Source organism: Lipotes vexillifer, unplaced genomic scaffold (genome assembly GCF_000442215.2).
Source record: "Lipotes vexillifer unplaced genomic scaffold, Lipotes_vexillifer_v1.1 scaffold217, whole genome shotgun sequence".
Classification (NCBI taxonomy): domain Eukaryota; kingdom Metazoa; phylum Chordata; class Mammalia; order Artiodactyla; family Lipotidae; genus Lipotes; species Lipotes vexillifer.
This window is the reverse complement of record NW_006788200.1, coordinates 2,521,828-2,541,733: the sequence shown is the minus strand read 5'-3', so window position 1 is coordinate 2,541,733 and position 19,906 is coordinate 2,521,828. Positions and strand designations below refer to the sequence as shown.

Sequence of the window (19,906 nt, the reverse complement as noted above, 5' to 3'; positions counted from 1 at the left end):
CGCTGAGCCTGCGCATCCGGAGCCTGGGCTCCGCAACGGGAGAGGCCACAACAGTGAGAGGCCCGCGTACCGCAAAAAAAAAAAAAAAAGAAAGTACAGGGTTTCCCTATATCCCCTCTACCCCCACCCACACAGCACAGTTTCCCTATTATTAACATCTAACATTAGTTTGGTACATTTGTTAGAATTGATAAACCAACATTTATACATTATCAGTAATTAAAGTCCATAGTTTATATTAATATTCAGTCTTTGTATTGTGTTTCCTATGGGTCTTGACAAATGTATAATGTCATGTATCTACCATTATGGTATCATACAGAATAGTTTCACAGCTCAAAAAATCCTCTGTGCTCTACCATTTTATCTTTCCGTCCTTTCCCCTGGACCCCTGGCAACCACTGATCTTTTAAATCTCTCTATACACTTGCCTTTTCCGGACTATCGTATAATTGGAGTTATACATTATGCAACCTTTTCAGATGGCTTCTTTCACTTAGCAATGTGTATTTAAGGTTCCTTCATATTTTTTATGGCTTGATAGCTCATTTCTTTGTAATCACTTAATATTCCATCGTATGTATGTCTGACAGTTTGTTTATCCATTCACCTGATGAAAGATATCTTACCTGCTTTCAAGTTTTGGCACTTATGGATAAAGCTGCTATGAGCATTCATCTGCAGGTTTTTTGTGGACATAAGTTTTTCAACTTATTTGGCTAAATACCAAGGAGTGCAATTTTTGCTGGATTGTATGGTAAGACTATGTTTGGCTTTGTTAGAAGCTGTCAGTCTTCCAAAGTGGCTGTATCATTTTGCATTCTCAACAGCAATGAGTGAGAGTTCTGTTGCTCCACATCCTTACCAGCATTTGGTATCGTCAGTGTTTTAGATTTTAGCCATTCTAATAGGTGTTTGGTGGTATCTATCTCATTGTTTTAATTTACAGTTCCCTGATGACATATGATGTTGAACATCTTTTCATATGCTTATTTGCCATGTGTATATCTTCTTTGGTGAGGTGTCTGTTCAGATATTTTGCCCAATTTTTAATTTGATTGTTTTCTTTTTTTCTTTATTTATTTGGTTGCACAGGGTCTTAGTTGTGGCAAGTGGGCTCCTTAGTTGCGGCTCAGCAGCTCCTTAATCATAGCACGTGGGCTCCTTAGCTGTACCATGCAAACTCTCAGTTGCGGCATGCATGTGGGATCTAGTTCCCTGACCAAGGATCGAACCCAGGCCCCCTGCATTGGGAGTGTGGAGTCTTATTCACTGTGCCACCAGGGAGTCCCTGATTGTTTTCTTATTATTGAGTTTTAAGAGTGCTTTGTATATTTTGGATGCAGTTCATTTATCAGTTGTGGGTTTTGCAAATTTTTCTCCAACTCTGTGGCTTCTCTTTTCAGTCTCTTAACAGTGTCTTTCACAGAGGAAAAGTTTTAAATTTTAATGATGTACTTCTTAGCCATTTTTTCTTTTGTGGATTATGCTTTTAGTATTGTATCTAAAAACTCATCACCAAACCCAAGGTCATCTAGATTTTCTCCTATATTATTGTCTAGAAGTTTCTAGTTTTGCATATTACATTTAGGTCTGTGATCCATTTTGAGTTAATTTTTGTGAAAAGTGTAAGCTCTATGTCTAGGTTCATTTCTTCTTGCATATAGATTTCTAGTTGTTCCAGTATCACTTATTAGAAGGACTTTCTTTCCTGAATTGCCTTTGCTCCTTTGTCAAAGATCAGTTGAGGGGCTTCCCTGGTGGTGCAGTGGTTGAGAGTCCGCCTGCCAATGCAGGGGACACGGGTTTGTGCCCCGGTCTGGGAAGATTCCACATGCCGCGGAGCGGCTGGGCCCGTGAGCCATGGCCGCTGAGCCTGCGCGTCCGGAGCCTGTGCTCTGCAACGGGAGAGGCCACAACAGTGAGAGGCCTGCATACCGCAAAAAAAAAAAAAAAAAGATCAGTTGAGTATATTTCTGTGAGTCTATTTCTGGGCACTCTATACTGTTCTCTTAATCTTTTTGTCTATTTTTTCACCAATATCACACTGTCACATACTGTAGCTTTATAGTACATTTTGAAGTCAGATAGTGTCTTTCTTCTGACTTTGTTCTTGTTCAACATCATGTTGGCTTTTCTGGTTCTATTGCCTTTCCATATAAACTTTAGAATCAATTTATTGATATCCAAATTGGATTTTTTAAAATAAATGTATTTATTTTTGGCTGTGTTGGGTCTTTGTTGCTGCGTGCGGGCTCTCTCTAGTTGTGGTGAGCGGGGGCTGCTCTTTGTTGCGGTGCGTGGGCTTCTCATTGCGGTGGCTTCTCTTGTTGTGGAGCATGGGCTCCAGGCACGCAGGCTTCAGTAGTTGTGGCTTGCGTGCTGTAGAGTGCAGGCTCAGTAGTTGTGGTGCACGGGCTTAGTTGCTCCGTGGCATGTGGGATCTTCCCAGACCAGGGCTCGAACCCGTGTCCCCTGCATTGGCAGGTGGATTCTTAACCACTGCACCACCAAGGAAGTCCCCTCCAAATTGGATTTTGATTGGGATTGCGTTGAATCTATAGATCAGGTTGGGAAGAACTGACATCTTGACAATATTGAGTTTTCCTATACATGAACATGGAATGTCTCTCCGTTTATTATATTTAGATCTCCTCTGATTTCTTTAATGAATCTTGCTGTTTTTTACTTGAGAGTTTATCTCAGAGATCACTTTATATTAACACATGCAGATAGACCTACCTTATTCTTTTTAACAACTGAGTAATATTTCATTGTGTGGTTGTACAAAAACTTACATAGCTATTCCCGTATTGATGGATGTCTAGGTTGTTCCCAATCTTTCTACTACAAACAGTGCTGCAGTGAAATTCTCTTATAATTTATCTTTGTGCACATGTGTGAGTAGATCTTTGGATAAGTTCTTAAGAATAAAGGTGTTTAGTCAAAAGTATGTACATTTAAAATTTTAGTAGCTTTTGCCAATTTTCCTCCAAAGAAGTTGTTTAAATTTATACTCCCAGAGCAGTACATGTGAGCATTCATTTTCCATAGCCTCACCAACATAGCAGTTATCAAATTTTATAATTTTTGTCAGTTGGATCAGTGAAAAATAGATCTCATTATAGTGTTTATTTATAATTTCTTCTGAATGTAAGTTTGGGCATCTTTTTATCTATTTAAAAAACTGATTAGGGGCTTCCCTGGTGGCGCAGTGGTTGAGAATCTGCCTGCCAATGCAGGGGACATGGGTTCGAGCCCTGGTCTGGGAAGATCCCACATGCCATGGAGCAACTGGGCCCGTGAACCACAATTACTGAGCCTGTGCGTCTGGAGCCTGTGCTCCGCAACAAGAGAGACCGCGATAGTGAGAGGCCCGTGCACCGCGATGAAGAGTGGCCCCCACTTGCCGCAACTAGAGAAAGCCCTCACACAGAAATGAAGACCCAACACAGCCATAAATAAATAAATAAATTAAATTAAAAAAAAAAACTGATTATGTGGGGAAAAAAGCTTGAATTATGGATGACTCACAATGCATTAAGATAAATAAAGTAAGTGGTAAAATACTTAAGATTTTTACTTTCTAAGTACAAGATGATTTTAGTATTCAGCTATTCTACGTCATAAACCATTTATCAATGTCCTTATATAAGTATTTGAAACAATTTTAGAATTATAATTAATTATTTTGGACTGCTACATGGCTTCTCATGCAATTTAAATATAAACTGTTTAAGTTACTAATAAAACATGATAATATTTAATATATATCCTAAAGTTGCTATATGATATTGTAGTGAAAATTGATAAATGATACCACTTAACCATTCTGTTTTCTTTAGCCTTAACTTTATTTTAAAAGTTCTTTTTTAGGGAATTCCCTGGTGATCCAGTGGTTAGGACTCTGTGCTTCCACTACAGGGGGCATGGGTTCGATCCCTGGCTGGGGAACTAAGATCCCGCAAGCCCCACAGTGCAGCAAAAAAAAAAAAAAAAAAGTTTTTTCAGAAAAGATGTTTTATATATTTTTCTATGAAAAGTGATTTATTCTTGTCTGTTTCAGACCTGTGGATATCTGGGCTTTGGGCTGTATGATCATTGAGATGGCCACTGGAAATCCCTATCTTCCTAGCAGCTCTGATTTGGATTTACTTCATAAAATTGTTTTAAAAGTAGGTAGGTATTACTGAAATATACTGTTAAATGCCTCAAATAAGTGTTTCCAGATCAATTCTGCTTGATTTTCAAATTTAGTGTTTTCTTTTTAAGAACAGGGAAGCGTATTTTTTTGATAGATGGGAGTAGATGGATGCTTTGGGCTGATAAAAAAGGTAGAAAATTCTTCTCCGTTTTTTTTTTTCTTAATATAAATTTATTTATTTATTTTGGGCTGCATTGGGTCTTTGTTGCTGCATGCAGGCTTTCTCTAGTTGTGGTGAGCGGGGGCTGCTCTTCATGGCGGTGCTCGAGCTTCTCATTGCAGTGGCTTCTCTTGTTGTGGAGCATGGGCTCTAGACGCATGGGCTTCAGTAGTTGTGGCACACAGGCTCTAGAGCACAGGCTCAGTAGTTGTGGTACACTGGCTTAGTTGCTCCGTGGTGTGTGGGATCTTTCTGGACCAGGGATCAAACCCGTGTCCCCTGCATTGGCAGGTGGATTCTTAACCACTGCACCACCAGGGAAGTCCCTCTCCTCTGTTTTTGAAAATAATATTTTTCTTTGCCAGGATGCAAATAGCTATGCCATGTTTTGATGGCTGATACTAAGAAAAATAGTAAAATAGGAACCTACTTCAATTTGTCTGAAAGTTATTTTAAGATTTTGGCTTCTTCAGACATTTGCTTCTTTCAAAGAGGACTTTTAAGTAATAGAGTTGATTTTGATGTTTTTTTAAAAAGTGCTTGGAGGACTTCCCTGTTGGCACAGTGGTTAAGAATCTGCCTGTCAATGCAGGGGACACGGGTTCGAGCCCTCATCTGGGACGATCCCACATGCCATAGAGCATCTAAGCCTGTGCACCACAACTACTGAGCCTGTGCTCTAGAGCCTGAGAGCCACAACTACTGAGTCCTGATGCCGCAGCTACTGAAGCCCACGCACCTAGGGCCCGTGCTCCACAACAAGAGAAGCCACCGCAGTGAGAAGCCCGTGCACCACAACAAAGAGTAGCCCCCACTCGCCACAACTAGAGAAAGCCCACGTACAGCAATGAAGACCCAACACAGCCAAAATAAATAAATAAATAAATTTAGAATAAGTAAATAAATAAAGTGCTTGGAAATAGAAAGCCAATTATTTACTGAGAAAACTTTTTTTTAAACCACAGTAGATAAGCAGAGAGCTGATCTGCTTTGACTACCAAAACATTTTTATGGTCAGCATTGCTCATGGAGTTTCAAGGATTTTATATATATATACCTCTGAATGAGGAGCTTGAGGAGCCTTTTTTGTGGTGAGGAAGCTATACATAAACATGTAATTACAGGATCATGAGAAAGGTACTGTGAACAACTAAAAAACCGTGAATCTGGGTAAATATTGATTAAAGATACAGTTCAGAGCCTTAAAGCATCATACTTTTTTCTGTCATCTTTAAAGTTCTGGTTATGAGATTAATGTTAGAAGGACCTCTAGAGACGGTGGGATCAATTTTGTTATTTTACAAATGAGGAAACCAAGGCACAGAAAAGGAAGATTTGCCCAAGGTCACAGAAATAGTTATAGCAGAACTAGTGCTAGAATTTAGCTCTCTGCACTCCTATTTATAGTTCTTTCCATTCTACTACTACTCTATAGCCTTGTTTTTTCTTTGCAGGATTCCTATTTCTATATAATTTTAGTATTTTAGCTGTTTTGAGTAAGGCTTTGCTGATGAACACTTGCTAGTTAAACCATTTATATACCCTTATAGAAATATGTAAAAGTTTGAATGTGCCTTTTCTAATGGCATTATATGTCTTGTAGTTTGGGAAAAGAATATGCACATGTGGTTTTATATTTTCTACTGCCTATGTACTATCAATGGATTACTGGGGAAACTCACATTTTTTTATGCTGTATTCAGATAGTTCCTTGTTCAACTTTAAAAAATTAAAAGAACTTAACTGTTATTCTCCCTTTTTAGTAATTTAATGCAGACTACGTAACAATTTATTATTTTGATTGTAGAATAATTTCCTGGTTTTCTTATGTATATATTTTTTCTCTTTTCAGGCAATTTGACACCTCACTTGCAGAATATTTTTTCCAAGAATCGCATTTTTGCTGGGGTGGTCCTTCCTCAAGTTCAACACCCCAAAAATGCAAGAAAAAAATACCCAAAGCTAAATGGATTGTTGGCAGATATTGTTCATGTATGTTAAGAGATTAAGGACTTATACTGGGAAATTTGCATAAATTATAATACAGTTTTAGGATATTACTTCAATGAGATTAAAAAAGGATTCATGAAGTAATGTTATCTGTTAAAATTTACTATATTCCTCTGTCTTTATGTCTTAAGTTCAGAGAAATTAAAAGTCACAGACTGTTAGAAATGAAAGGCCCCTGGGGTAATCCTGTCTATTATTTTTTGTTTATCCCAATTTTATTGATCATTAGGGATAAACTGGAAAATTTTAAGGACTTACCATGTTTATCAACACCTCTTAACAGCCAGTCTTCCTAGCAGTCTACGCAAGGGATTTGTTCCTTGTACAGTGGTATTCTAAGGTATGCACAAGGCGTTTGCAGCTGCAGTTTTAATGTTGTTTGAGGATACACCAGTACCAAAATTCAGGTCAAATCAGAGGAAGCAAAACATTATATAGCACTTTTAAGTTAGTTTAAAATTTAAATTTTATTTTGAACTACATAATAAATATACCAGCATACTTAGTACAAAATACAAAATGTGAGAGAGTTACTTGCTTCTATTTATTTTCTCTTTCCAGCCAATTTCCTTTCCCAGGGTCAACTAAGGTATCTTGTTTCCAATGTACAGCCCTTAAAAAAGTGGTTACCTAAATTTCAAAGCAAGTATAGTGTGGTGTTTATAAGAAGGGGCTCTGGATTCACATGAACTTTGTTTAAAACTCAGCTCTGTCACTAATTAGCTCTGTAAACTTGAGCAAGTCAATCTCCGTGCCTCAGTTTACTGGGCTATAAAACAACATTAACAATATTTATTTTCTGGAGCTGGAGGATTAAATGAGGTAATGGTAGAAATATTCTCAGCGCAGAGCCTTGAATAAGCTATCAACAAATGTTGTTAATGTTAACTGTTGTTGCTGTTATTTAGATAAAACTAAACATATGACATGTAACATCTAAAGACTATTATCAAAGGAAGAAGGTTGTTTCTTTGGTACTTGGAAAGAACTAGAGTTTATTAAAGGATACGACTTGTTTACTACATTTTCACTTCAGTTTCTTTCTTTTTTCATGTCATAGTTTTGATTATACAAAGAATAGATAATGATCGTAAGAAAAATAGGAATACTTGATAAACAGAGAGGAGAAGTTAAGATTTTCCCAACCCCACAATCCAGGAAAAATTACTATTAACATTTTGGTTTATATACTTCTGGGCTTTTCCCAACCAACTACATGCATAGAAGTTTATGCTTTTTAAAAGGTATCATACTTTACACACTGCTATGTAACCTGTTTATTTTCACTTAGCAGTATATTTTAAGCATACTACCATGTCAGTAAATATGGAGCTACATCATAATTTTAGGGCTTACATAGTGTTTCATTGTATGACTGTACTATAGTTTATTTAACTGATCTTGCAATTTGGACATTTGTTTTCAGGTTTTTTCTCTCACTATTGGTAAAGTTGCTACAGTGAACATCTTTCTTTTGTTGTTTTTTTTTTGTTTTGTGGTACGCGGGCCTCTCACTGTTGTGGCCTCTCCCATTGCGGAGCACAGGCTCTGGATGCGCAAGCCCAGCGGCCATGGCTCATGGGCCCAGCCACTCCGCGGCATGCAGGATCCTCCCGGACCGGGGCACGAACCCATGTCCCCTGCATCGGCAGGCGGACTCTCAACCACTGCGCCACCAGGGAAGCCCAGTGAACATCTTTTATATTTCTTTAGGAACTTGTATTGTTGGGATAAATTCCTAGAAGTGTGACTAGTGGACCAAAGGGTTTACACTTTTTAGGACTTTTGATATATTTTGCTGTTTTTTTCTCCAGAAAGTTTTCATTAATTTATACTCAAGTAGCATTGGATATAAATCTCCATTCTCAATCTAACATTGAATATTATAATTTTTTTATTTTTAAATTTTATTTATTTATTTTTGGCAGCATCGGGTCTTGGTTGCTGTGTGCAGGCTTTTCTCTAGTTGTGGCAAGTGGGGCTACTCTTCATTGTTGTGCATGGGCTTCTCATTGCGGTAGCTTCTCTTGTTGAGGAGCACGGGCTCAAGGCATGTGGGCTTCAGTAGTTGTGGTGCATGGGCTCAGTAGTTGTGGCTTGCGGGCTCTAGAGCACAGGCTCAGTAGTTGTGGCTCATGGGCTTAGTTGCTCCTCAGCATGTGGGATCTTCCTGGACCAGGGCTTGAACCTGTGTCGCCTGCATTGGCAGGCGGATTCTTAACCACTGCACCACCAAGGAAGTCCCAGAATATTATAATTTTAAAAATATTTGCCAACTTAATAAACTAGAAATAAAGTACCTTTCTTAAAATTGCGCTTAGGTCGTTACAGGAAAGTTGGACATTTTACTAATATTAATTGGTCATTTGTATTTCTTATTTTAAGAATCCTTAACCTATTTGTCATTTCAAGTATCTTTTTATATTGATTTGCAAAATAATAAACATATTAGTCTTTTGTTGTATATGTTGTAACTACTTTTTTTCAACTTGAATAATCTGGTGATTTGGAATGCCACATTTATTGTAGACAAAATGCTTATACATGCTTGGGTCTGTTTCTCTTTTGTTGATTTCTCTCTTTATTCTAGTACAGATACAGTTTTGATTGATTAGTGTAACTTTAAAATACATCTTTTTGTTTTTTGGCCGCACCGCACGGCTTGTGGAATCTTAGTTCCCCGACCAGAGATTGAACCCAGGCCCTGGCAGTGAAAGCGCCTAGTCCTAACCACTGGACCACCTGGGAATTCCCTAAAACACATCTTAATACCTGGTGTAGAGCATGTATTTTTTTCCTAGATTTAAAATTTTTAAACAATTTTATTGTGGTATAATTTCTGTACAGTAAACTATATGTACTTCAGGTGTATAATTTGATGAGTTGATAGATGTATACACCTGTGAAACCACCACTACAACAAAGATACCTAACATTTCCATCACTCCCCAAAATGTCCTTGTGTCCTTTTGTAATCCATCTTTCCTTTCATTCCTATCCCCAGATAACCACTGATTTACTTTGTAACTATAGTTTACATTTTCTAGAATAGTTTACAAATGGAATCAAACAGTATATACTCTTTTATGTCAGGCTTCTTCATCAGCATTGTAATCTAGAGATTCAGTTCATGTTTTTGTGTGTATCGGTAGTTTGTTCCTTTTTATTGCTGAGTAGTATTACATGGTATGGATATATCACAATTTTTTAATCTATTCTCCTGTTTTGGGTTGTTTCCTCTTTTTGGCTTTTACAAATAAAATTGCTATTAACATTCACTTATAAGTCTTTGTGTAGATGTGTATTTTTATTTTCGGGGGGAACTGCCAGTCTGTTTCTCAAAGTATGGTATTTTACATTTTCCAAACTAGGGCAAGTATTTAAATTTTGTGAATTATATTATTCACAGAAAGAATATTTATCTGCTTCTAATAGGCTATGACCTTTTAGTGTTTTTCTTCCTAAGTTTTGTTGTTGGATAACTATTATGTTCTAAAATAAGCACGTATTTTTAGCTAGTTGCAGTCTTAAGGATCTGAATAGTCCCACATCATAAAGATAATGGACTCAGTTTTACTTTGTGAGTCAACTTTTTTTTAATTGTGGTAAAAAACACATAACATATAATCTATCCTCTTACCAAATTTTAATATGTACAGTACAGTGTTGTTAACTATATTCACATTGTTGTATAGCAGATCTCTACAACTTTTTCTGTGAATCAATTTAAACGTACGCCTTTTGAAATAAACAAAAGTGTAATATTGTATGCAATTACTTTGGATATTCTGGACTTTAACTATCTTTTATATTTATGAGATCTTAGACAAATTACTTGTTCTCTCTGGGCCTTAGTCTTCTCATCTGTACAATGAGGGTAGTAATACTACCCACCTTGTAGGATTGTTGTTGGGATCAAGTAATAGGAAAAGGCTAGATAGAGTGTCGTATGGCACATAGTAAGCATAAATAAAAGTTAACTATTATTAGTATGTTTTGCCTTCTTTTAGAGGAAGAATGAATATTATAAGGTAAATAGCTTTTATTCAAATTCTATCTTTAATATTTTGATTAAAGAAATGTGTTCTATTTATAATTATATCATTTAATTATATATAGATTCATTATGTGCATCTTACTATCCAAAACTCTTTTTTTAAATAATTTAAAATTTTTTATTTATTTTATTTATTTTTAAAGGCTGCATTGGGTCCTCGTTGCTGTGCGTGGGCCCTCTCTAGTTGCGGCAAGTGGGGGCCGCTCCTTGCTGTGGTGCGCGGGCCTCTCACCGTGGTCGCCTCTCCTGCTGTGGAGCACAGGGTCTAGGTGCGCGGGCTTCAGTAGCTGTGGCACGTGGGCTTCAGTAGCTGTGGCACACGGGCTTCAGTAGCTGTGACATGCGGGCTTCAGTAGCTGTGGCACGTGGGTTCAGCTGCTCCGCAGCATGTGGGATCTTCCTGGACCACGGCTCGAACCCGCATCCCCTGCATTGGCAGGCAGACTGTTAACCACTGCGCCACCAGGGAAGCCCCTTATCCAAAACTCTTACTTCCATTGTCTCTTTTTGTTTTATGGGGTTTTTTTTGGTTCTCTATTCAGTTGAAGTCCTCCCAAGTTAGGGAAACAGAAAAGAGCTGTTCTGATACTGGGTTATTGAAAGATTTGGGGGCTTGGATATTTGTGAAACTGTTTTATGCCATAGAAAGAGCACCGGATTAGTAATCAGACAATATGAATTAAAATTCTAGTTTGGCAAATCACTAATCATGCTTCTAGTTCTGTAAAATGGAAATGATAATCCATGAACTTTCCACCTTACAGGGCTGATAAGAGGATCAAAATGAGCTAATTAATTCCTGCTAATTCCAGCAGAAATAGACCGACTTCTGTTTTGCCTAGAATCACAGACCATTTAACCGGTAATAATGCCTTACAAGTACAAATTTCTTAGGGAAATAAGTGGTCGGAACTCACTGTCAGAAATTCCTGAGGTCTAATTCCATCTTTTCAAGAACTATTTTAGCTCTGGGTAATTAATTACACCTACATTTGTGAAATAAATTTAACATTTACCTTTAGGAGCCCTGTTAAGAGTTTGTTTAACATAGAATCTTTTTTCATCTTCTAGGCTTGTTTACAAATTGATCCTGCTGAGAGGATATCATCTACTGATCTTTTGCGTCATGAGTATTTTACTAGAGATGGATTTATTGAAAAGTAAGTATTTTGAGTGAGTGTGGACCTTTTCGTGTTTTATATTAGGATGTTTTGCTAGCATGAAAATTGCTATGTAGGTTAATGTTACACAACAGAAGAATTCAATTTATCAAAAACTTACTGAGTTTCTGTATTGACTAATTATATGGTAGACTTACAGGTGTCATGGTGAAAATTCTAATAATAAAAAAAAGTGTACATAACATTCATTACACAGTTACTATGTCCTAGGCAGTGTGCTAAGCTCTTCACATGCATTTTCTTTTTCTTTTTTTTTTTTTTGCGGTACGCGGGCCTCACTGTTGTGGCCTCTCCCCCTGCGGAGCACAGGCTCCGGACGCGCAGGCTCAGCAGCCATGGCTCACGGGACCAGACGCTCTGCGGCATGCAGGATTTTCCCAGACCGGGGCACGAACCCGCGTCCCCTGCATCAGCAGGCGGACTCTCAACCACTGCGCCACCAGGGAAGCCCTTCACATGCATTTTCAATTCTCATTATAGGCCAAAGATAACATTAAATAAACAATAAATACTTTCTAGCTTTGTTTCCATTTAGACCTCTGACTCAGAATAGTCCAGTTTTTCCTCTCTGATAGCATCTCTGATCTATATATTACAATTACCATTCATTCCCCAGATGATTTTTTTCTCTGCTTCACTTATTCTCTGTTGCAGTTCCTGTTGTTTTATTCTCCCCACCAAACTGGAAGTTCCTTGAAGACAGGGACCATGCCTCTTAAAGCCTGTCTCTGTCTCACATTGTATCTAAAATATATAATGACAATGTAGATTCATAAGTCAGCCATGCTTTTTAAAAAAGCACACCATTTTCTATTTGGGCTTTGAAAGAAACAGGAAAGGTTTCTCATTAATTGCAAAATCATTCAGTTTGCCTTTGGATATGAGGCCACAAACATGAATATTAATTAAAAATGTGATGGAGTTAAGATCAGGCATAGAAAAGACCAGGACCTCCATTGAAGATAGACCAAAATAGAAAAAGGCAAAGAAAAGGGAATCTTTGAGAGTAACTAGAACTTCAGGCATTTCAGGAATTTTAATCTAAAAAAATGAGAAGATATATTAAAAGTGCCATTGAGGGCTTCCCTGGTGGCATAGTGGTTGAGAGTCCGCCTGCCAATGCAGGGGACACGGGTTCGTGCCCCGGTCCGGGAAGATCCCACATGCCACAGAGCGGCTGGGCCCGTGAGCCATGGCCACTGAGCCTGCGCGTCTGGAGCCTGTGCTCTGCAATGGGAGAGGCCACAACAGTGAGAGGCCCGCGTACCACAAAAGAAAAAAAAAAGTGCCATTGATAAGAAGTGTCAGTTATTGAATAAAAAAATTGTTTCCTATCAATTCTACATAGACTGATTTCTCTTGGGTATTTAGATATTAGGATTTTACTATTATGGGGTGAACGTTCTTGAATTCCAATAATAGAAGCCTCGGAAAATGTTTGGGGGAAGACCTTTTAATTGGATAAGAGGCCTCTTTTTTTCATGGACCTTCTGCAATGCAAGGAAGTTTTAACAGAAATGTGCATTTTCTTATTCAGCCAAACTAATGATACTGGTTATTTTCTTCATCTCCTTACACTACCCTTTACTATAATTCTAGGGAAGAATTCATTCATGGTAGAATTCATTCAGTCCCAAACTGATGGCAGTAGCTGCCTCAAGGAGGGAAACTGTGCAACTCCGGGAGAGGGGTGGGAAGGAGACTTTTCAGTATAACCTTTTGAGTTTTGAGCCATGTGAATGGATTTTCTATTAAAAAATAAATAACTTTAAAAAAGCCTAACTAAACCCAAAACAATCTCCCTTCAATATTGATGTATTCTATTACATTTTGTTCTGAAAATATTTGTCTAGAGTAAGATTTTAGAAACTAGTTCATCTTTTAAGTCCTGTTACTTTGAAGAACCACAAAAGGGACAAAGTGGCCTGAGTCTTCCTTGAAAATAATAGTATATTTATCAAAATTTAAAACGATGCTTTTATTAAGTAAACTTTGCATCACAAAAGGAATCTAATTCATATAAGTCTATCTTGTAAAAGTTTTATTAATAGTAGATTACCATGGAAAAATTTTAGAAAGATGTATCTTTACCAGGAAACAATTTGTATTAGGTAAATATTGTGCCATCTCTTGGCATGCATTACTGATAACTTATTTATGCTGTAGCTCAAATGCAAATTAATTGATTAGAAAGTCTTTCAAAGATAAAATACTCTATCAACATAAATAAAAGTATTTGATATTGCTTGTTTTATCAGATTCATACCAGAACTGAGAGCTAAATTGCTACAAGAAGGAAAAGTCAATTCATTCATAAAGCCAAAAGAGAATTCTAAAGAAAATGAATTTATGAAAGATGATAGAAAAACAATTTATACCAGTACACTGCTAAGTACTTCAGTTTTGGGAAAGGTAAAAATTGGTCTTCTTTTTAGCCAGTATAACTATCTTATAGTTGGTACTCTAATGATAAAAATAACTGTTCTCCTGACTCAGATTTTGGATGTATTTTTTCTAGGAAATGGAAAAAGAGAAAAAGCCCAAGGAGATCAAAGTCAGAGTTATTAAAGTTAAAGGAGGAAAAGGAGATATCTTAGAACCAAAAAAGATAGAGTGTGAAGGTGGACATTTTCAACAGGATGCAGTTGAAATTGCTCATACTGTGTCTCAAGATATAAAACCTGTAATCAGTGAACTACCAAACCCTGTCAATCCCAGCACTAACTCTATGGGCATGAAAGACGATCCACATGCTGGAAGTAGTATGGTGATGCCACCCATCAATCTAACTAGCAGGAATTTGATGGCTTCAAATCTCTTCCACTACAATTCAAGGTGAGTTTTAACAGAAAAGAAACAGAAGGTAATGGACCTAAGTAATACAGTGTTTTTATATAATGGTTTTTCAAAGAATCAACTTCATAGTATCTATATATAAACTGAATTTGAAGGTATATTGAAATTATAATCATATAATGGACCATTACTAAGTGCTTCGTATGAATGCTACAGAAGAAATTAACTTTTCTTGGCTCTCTAGGTGTTTAGTTTTTCACTAATGCTGTTTGGAAAAACCTCATTAAAAAAAAAAAAGTCTCTCAGAAAAATTACTTCCCATTTGAAGAGAAAAATGTAGTGTGACCTCAGTTTTGGTATTGATGTGCCTTTGAATAATAAAGTAAGCTTTATTTTCATATCATAGCAAATTGTCTAAATGGAGAAAAGATAGTTGAAAATAATCGTGTATAGTCAAGTAGCTTTTCAAGGTCAAATTTTGGGATAAAAACAGCATATTGGACCGATTTTAGATTTAACTACTAATACAGATTGAGAGACTGGTACCATGAGTCTGGTTAATCAAGGGCAGTGTCATGGATGACAAGGGTCTGCCTAGCAAGGCATCAGGGACCATTCTAAATTTAGGGAAATTACTATGGCTCTAGTTGGGGAAGGAGGCTTAGTTCAGTTATCCTAAGCCAATCCTAACAGACTGATTTGGGCTATAAGTTGTGAAGCTTAGTGGTCTGCAGAGGTGGCAAGTGGACATGTCTGTACAACAGAATATAGACAGCAGGTGTCCAGTCGTTCTTGAGGTGACTCCTAAACCATGGTTGCAATAACCATAGTTACAAACTAGCCTTGGTCAGAGAGCTCGGAGGGTCATGAACCCAGTAGTTAAGAGATCCAGGTTCAGAACAGACAGAAGGGTCCAAGTAGGCCAGCTGGAGTAACCTGACAACATGGTTGTCACCACTGATGTTAGCCATGAGTGAGTTGTTCTCTGCACTGTTTTCACCTCTTTACTTAGAGCAATTGGTACTCAAGGACTAACAGTTGCATTTTCGCACTTAGTGTTCAAATAGTAGACTACCATGGTATAACATCATTATTAAAGCTAAAACAGAAGCACTTCTGGGAAGTTCTAATAACTTCTCATTTTTTTAAATAATAGGTTAACTGAAAGAGCAAAAAAGAGACGTACTTCTTCACAATCTATTGGACAAGTTATATCTAATAGGCATGAGGATACAGGTCCCACTCAAGTAAGGCAAGAAGCTCATCATTAAAATATGGCCTCTTTCAACATTATCCCCCCACCTTCTGTCATTTTCTCTATGTTTGGGGCTCTAACATTTTTTTTAACGTGCTTTTAGTTTCCTCTTTTTTTTTCCTGAGGTGAAAATAGGTCATCATTTCTTTAGTGCTTTCACAATTTTAATTTCTTATAACTTGATTTGTGTATTTAATGTGTGACTTGGGAAAAGAAGTTAAGATTTTCACCTTTAAAAGTCACAAGACTGAGTCAGAATCCGAAAGTCACAAGACTGGACTTCCCTGGTGGTCCAGTGGTTAAGACTCCACTCTCCCAGTGCAGGGGCCCGGGTTCGATCCCTGGCTAGGGAACTAGATCCTGCATGCCGCAACTGAAAAAAAAAAAAAAAGATCCCGCATGCCACAATAAAGACCTGGCGCGGCCAAATAAATAAATAAATATTAAAAAAAAAAAGTCACAACACTTTTTGGTTTTTCACTTCCAAGAAATGATTTTAATATCTTACTTTTTAGATTAAGAGCAATTACCAAATAGTTACATCTTTTCACAAGAAAACATAATCAATGTAGTTCATTTCCTCATTTTTCACATAGGAAAATAGTTCAATTAAAAATTGAAGCACACAGGCTTCCCTGGTGGCACAGTGGTTGAGAGTCTGCCTGCCGATTCAGGGGACGCAGGTTCGTGCCCTGGTCCGGGAAGATCCCACATGCCGCGGAGCGGCTGGGCCTGTGAGCCATGGCCGCTGAGCCTGCGCGTCTGGAGCCTGTGCTCTGCAACGGGAGAGGCCACAACAGTGAGAGGCCCGCGTACCGCAAAAAAGAAAAAAAGAAAAAAAAAATTGAAGCACAGTGTTATAATAATAAAACATTGAAAACAACACAAATCCATCCAAGAGCGAGTGACTGGTTAAGTACGTTAAAGTACATCCACACAGTGGGATACTATGCATTACATTGTGGAAGAGTGTTCATTAACCTAGGAAAGTTTCTATCATCTGTTGTCAAGTGAGCAAAAACAGGTAACACAAAAGTTTTTCCAGAATGCTGAGTTCACAAGTAATTTTTTCCTTTGGGTTTTCCCAGTGTCCAGAGCACATCATTTTGTAAATAGAAAAATAAGTTATTAATAAAACGAACCGAAGCAATTTGTCCAAAGTCAAAATGCAATGAATAGGATCAAAAATTAAAAGTTGAGACTGTGGTTCTCGTGATCAAGACTATTCTCAGCATATTGAATATGCTAGAAAAAGTTTACTTTATAAAATTTTTATTGGAGTTTGATCTGTTTATATGTTTGATGGTATTCTCTTCTACTTCTTACTTATTAAAATAACCTTGCAAAGATAGTTATTTGTATGCCTATCTTATACCATCCAAATGGCTGGCATTTGTAGTCTTGTCATTCAACAAGTAGTTACATACCTTTCTTCAAATTAACTCTTGTTTATTTGGTTTTTTTAGAGCCAAATGGAGAAGGGTGTGTTTAATGAGCGAACAGGTCAAAGTAACCAAATGGCAAATGGAAACAAAAGGAAGCTGAATTTTTCCAGAACTAACAGGAAAGAATTCCATTTCCCAGAATTGCCTTTCACAGTACAGTCAAAGGAGATGAAAGGAATGGAAGGTACACATTTGTTGCATAGCTTTGGAAATCTGCAGACTTAATCTTTTACAAGACCTTTTTTGGTAGTATAACTTAGATGTTATAATATGATTTAGGTAGAAAGGAGTATATTGCTATGCAAAATATTTTCAGCTGATGAAAAATTTTTTTCCATAGTCAAATAATGGGTAAGACTTAAAGGAGATAACTTTAAAAAAGGGTTAAGGGCTTCCCTGGTGGTGCAGTGGTTGCGGGTCCGCCTGCCGATGCAGGGGACGCGAGTTCGTGCCCCGGTCTGGGAGGATCCCACGTGCCGCGGAGCGGCTGGGCTCGTGGGCCATGGCCGGTGGGCTCGTGGGCCATGGCCGGTGGGCCTGCGCGTCCGGAGCCTGTGTTCCGCGGTGGGAGGGGTCACAGCAGTGAAAGGCCCGCGTACCGTAAGAAGAAAAAAAAAAAAAAAAAAGGGTTAAGAAAACTTTAAAAAGTAAAATTTTCATTAGCTCAATTTTGTTGGAATGTTAGAACAGTATTTGAGGAAGGTGTTTTTGGTTTAGTATATGAACTGGGGTAAATAAGTTTCCTCTGTTTCTCTGTGATAACTTGCGTATATAATAGGAGGAATGATATGTGTGCTTCAGGCATCCAAGGATTTAGTAGATTAAGATTTATAACATGTACTGAGCTCATAAAATGAAACTCATTTTTTTGCAGTTATTATTATGTTTCTTTGAAGAACAGTGACACCTTGTGAAAAGATAATATAAGAGCAAGAAAATAGTACTTGCATAGCTCAAGAGGAATTATCTGATCCACTTAACCGTTATACTCAGAATTTTATAAATAAATGTCCTCTTTATTTAGAGGACAGACTGGTAGACTGTTAGTAAAATTATATAGCAAATCATTTATGTTTGGCACATAATACCATTACAACTCATGATTTGTTCAGTTCCTTTATAATAAACTCAGAAACTGACTTTAGTGTATATCAGAATTTCCATTTAAAACTCTTGAAAAGGAAAGTAAAATTTCAAGGTAGGAGTAACAAGTTCTCATTGTTGTATATATTTGTGCAAAAGTTAAACAGATAAAAGTGCTGAAGAGGGAATCAAAGAAAACAGATTCATCTAAAATACCAACTTAATGCAGATCACTATCAAGAAAAACAAGAGGTAAGACTTTTTTATTTATAGCTTTTACTAAGTAATGCTGTTTAGAACCCTTGACTTAGTATATAATTTTAGTTACTACTGTTGGAAAGTCAGATAAAAATTCATAATTCTGTAATCTTTGACCTCTAGAAACAGAACTAAAATGTCCTAGAATAACCAATTACAAAAGATTTTTAAAAGTTATTTTTTGAGGGTAGTAAATACGAACTCTCATTTGAATGTTGAGTGATTGAATATATGGTACCCAGGGAAAATAGAATGTGTGTTATGTATACTACCTGGTGCTGGGTAAACCATGCCACAGGAAAGGAATAATGGTATAAACAGAATTATACTGGCCACAAGAACATATGTATTTTGTCTTTAGCCTTTTTCTTCCTGTTTTTTTGTATAATTTACTCCCCCATCTCTGCTCTCCACCTACTGTCCTATTTTCAAAGATTTGCTCTCAGCTCTCAGATAATCTTGAATTTTATTTGGGAATCTTGAAGCCATCAACATCTAAATGAATACTCTTTAAAGATACTCTTTTAAGGGAAAGGGATTATGCTGAGCACCCACTGAATTAAATTATATTGACAGCCTTCTATCCTGTACACCTGTGAGGTCATTAACTTTGTTATCTCAGTTTCTTATTTTCTAAGTAAAATTGACTACATTTTTATTCATGATAAAATTAGTACATACTTCCTAAGGAAATTTGAAAAAATTAGAAGATAGAAACTTTGATCTGAAATTATGTAAGGATATATTTTAACTAAGTCTATTGAATCTCTACAACATTCAGGTAAGAGTTATCAGATACTGTTAGATATATTTTCACAGTGACATTTATGCCTCATTCCTGGCCTAGAACTTGTTAACAACTCCACAGTCAACTTTGCAGAAAAGAAGTATTTTCTAGGTAGAACAAGAAAGGCATTAATGGTCATCTTTTAGTTTGTTATAAAAAGTAATAAGGTGGCTTTAAACTTTTAAACCTGGGTCACAGCATGTTGAACAGCACACCATTTGCACATTTTTTGAATGATTGGGTGAGTTAGGGCTCTTGAGTTTGGGCAGACTAGTAATGTGCCACATGTGTTTATCCTACTGTCCTATGAGAGCCCCCAGAACTAAAATTACATTTTAATGCAGGAAGAAAGGAACTCTTAAGACAGTTCTGTCATTTTAAAAATACAAAAGTAAGTAGGAAAGGAAAACCCCTTTTTGTACATATGGTGTAGAACTCCTGAAAAGACGCTCTTTTTAAGAGTAACGTTGAGGGCTTCCCTGGTGGCACAGTGGTTGAGAGTCCGCCTGCCGATGCAGGGGACATGGGTTCGTGCCCCGGTTCCGGGAAGATCCCACATGCCGCAGAGCGTCTGGGCCCGTGAGCCATGGCCGCTGAGCCTGCGCGTCTGGAGCCTGTGCTCCGCAACGGGAGAGGCCACAGCAGTGAGAGGCCACAGCAGTGAGAGGCC

At 37.4% G+C, this 19,906-nt stretch overlaps 1 protein-coding gene across 1 annotated transcript in view; it reads left to right on the top strand.

Moving 5' to 3' along the window:
• The window catches only part of CDKL3 (cyclin dependent kinase like 3), a 47,720-nt gene that overhangs the window by 25,313 nt on the left and 2,501 nt on the right, over positions 1 to 19,906 (top strand). Inside the window, 9 exon segments of the mRNA XM_007461359.1 lie at positions 4,067 to 4,179; positions 6,217 to 6,356; positions 11,503 to 11,591; positions 13,871 to 14,024; positions 14,131 to 14,447; positions 15,565 to 15,655; positions 17,130 to 17,292; positions 18,351 to 18,411; positions 18,413 to 18,443. Of these exon segments, the coding sequence (XP_007461421.1) occupies positions 4,067 to 4,179; positions 6,217 to 6,356; positions 11,503 to 11,591; positions 13,871 to 14,024; positions 14,131 to 14,447; positions 15,565 to 15,655; positions 17,130 to 17,292; positions 18,351 to 18,411; positions 18,413 to 18,443 (1,159 nt within the window).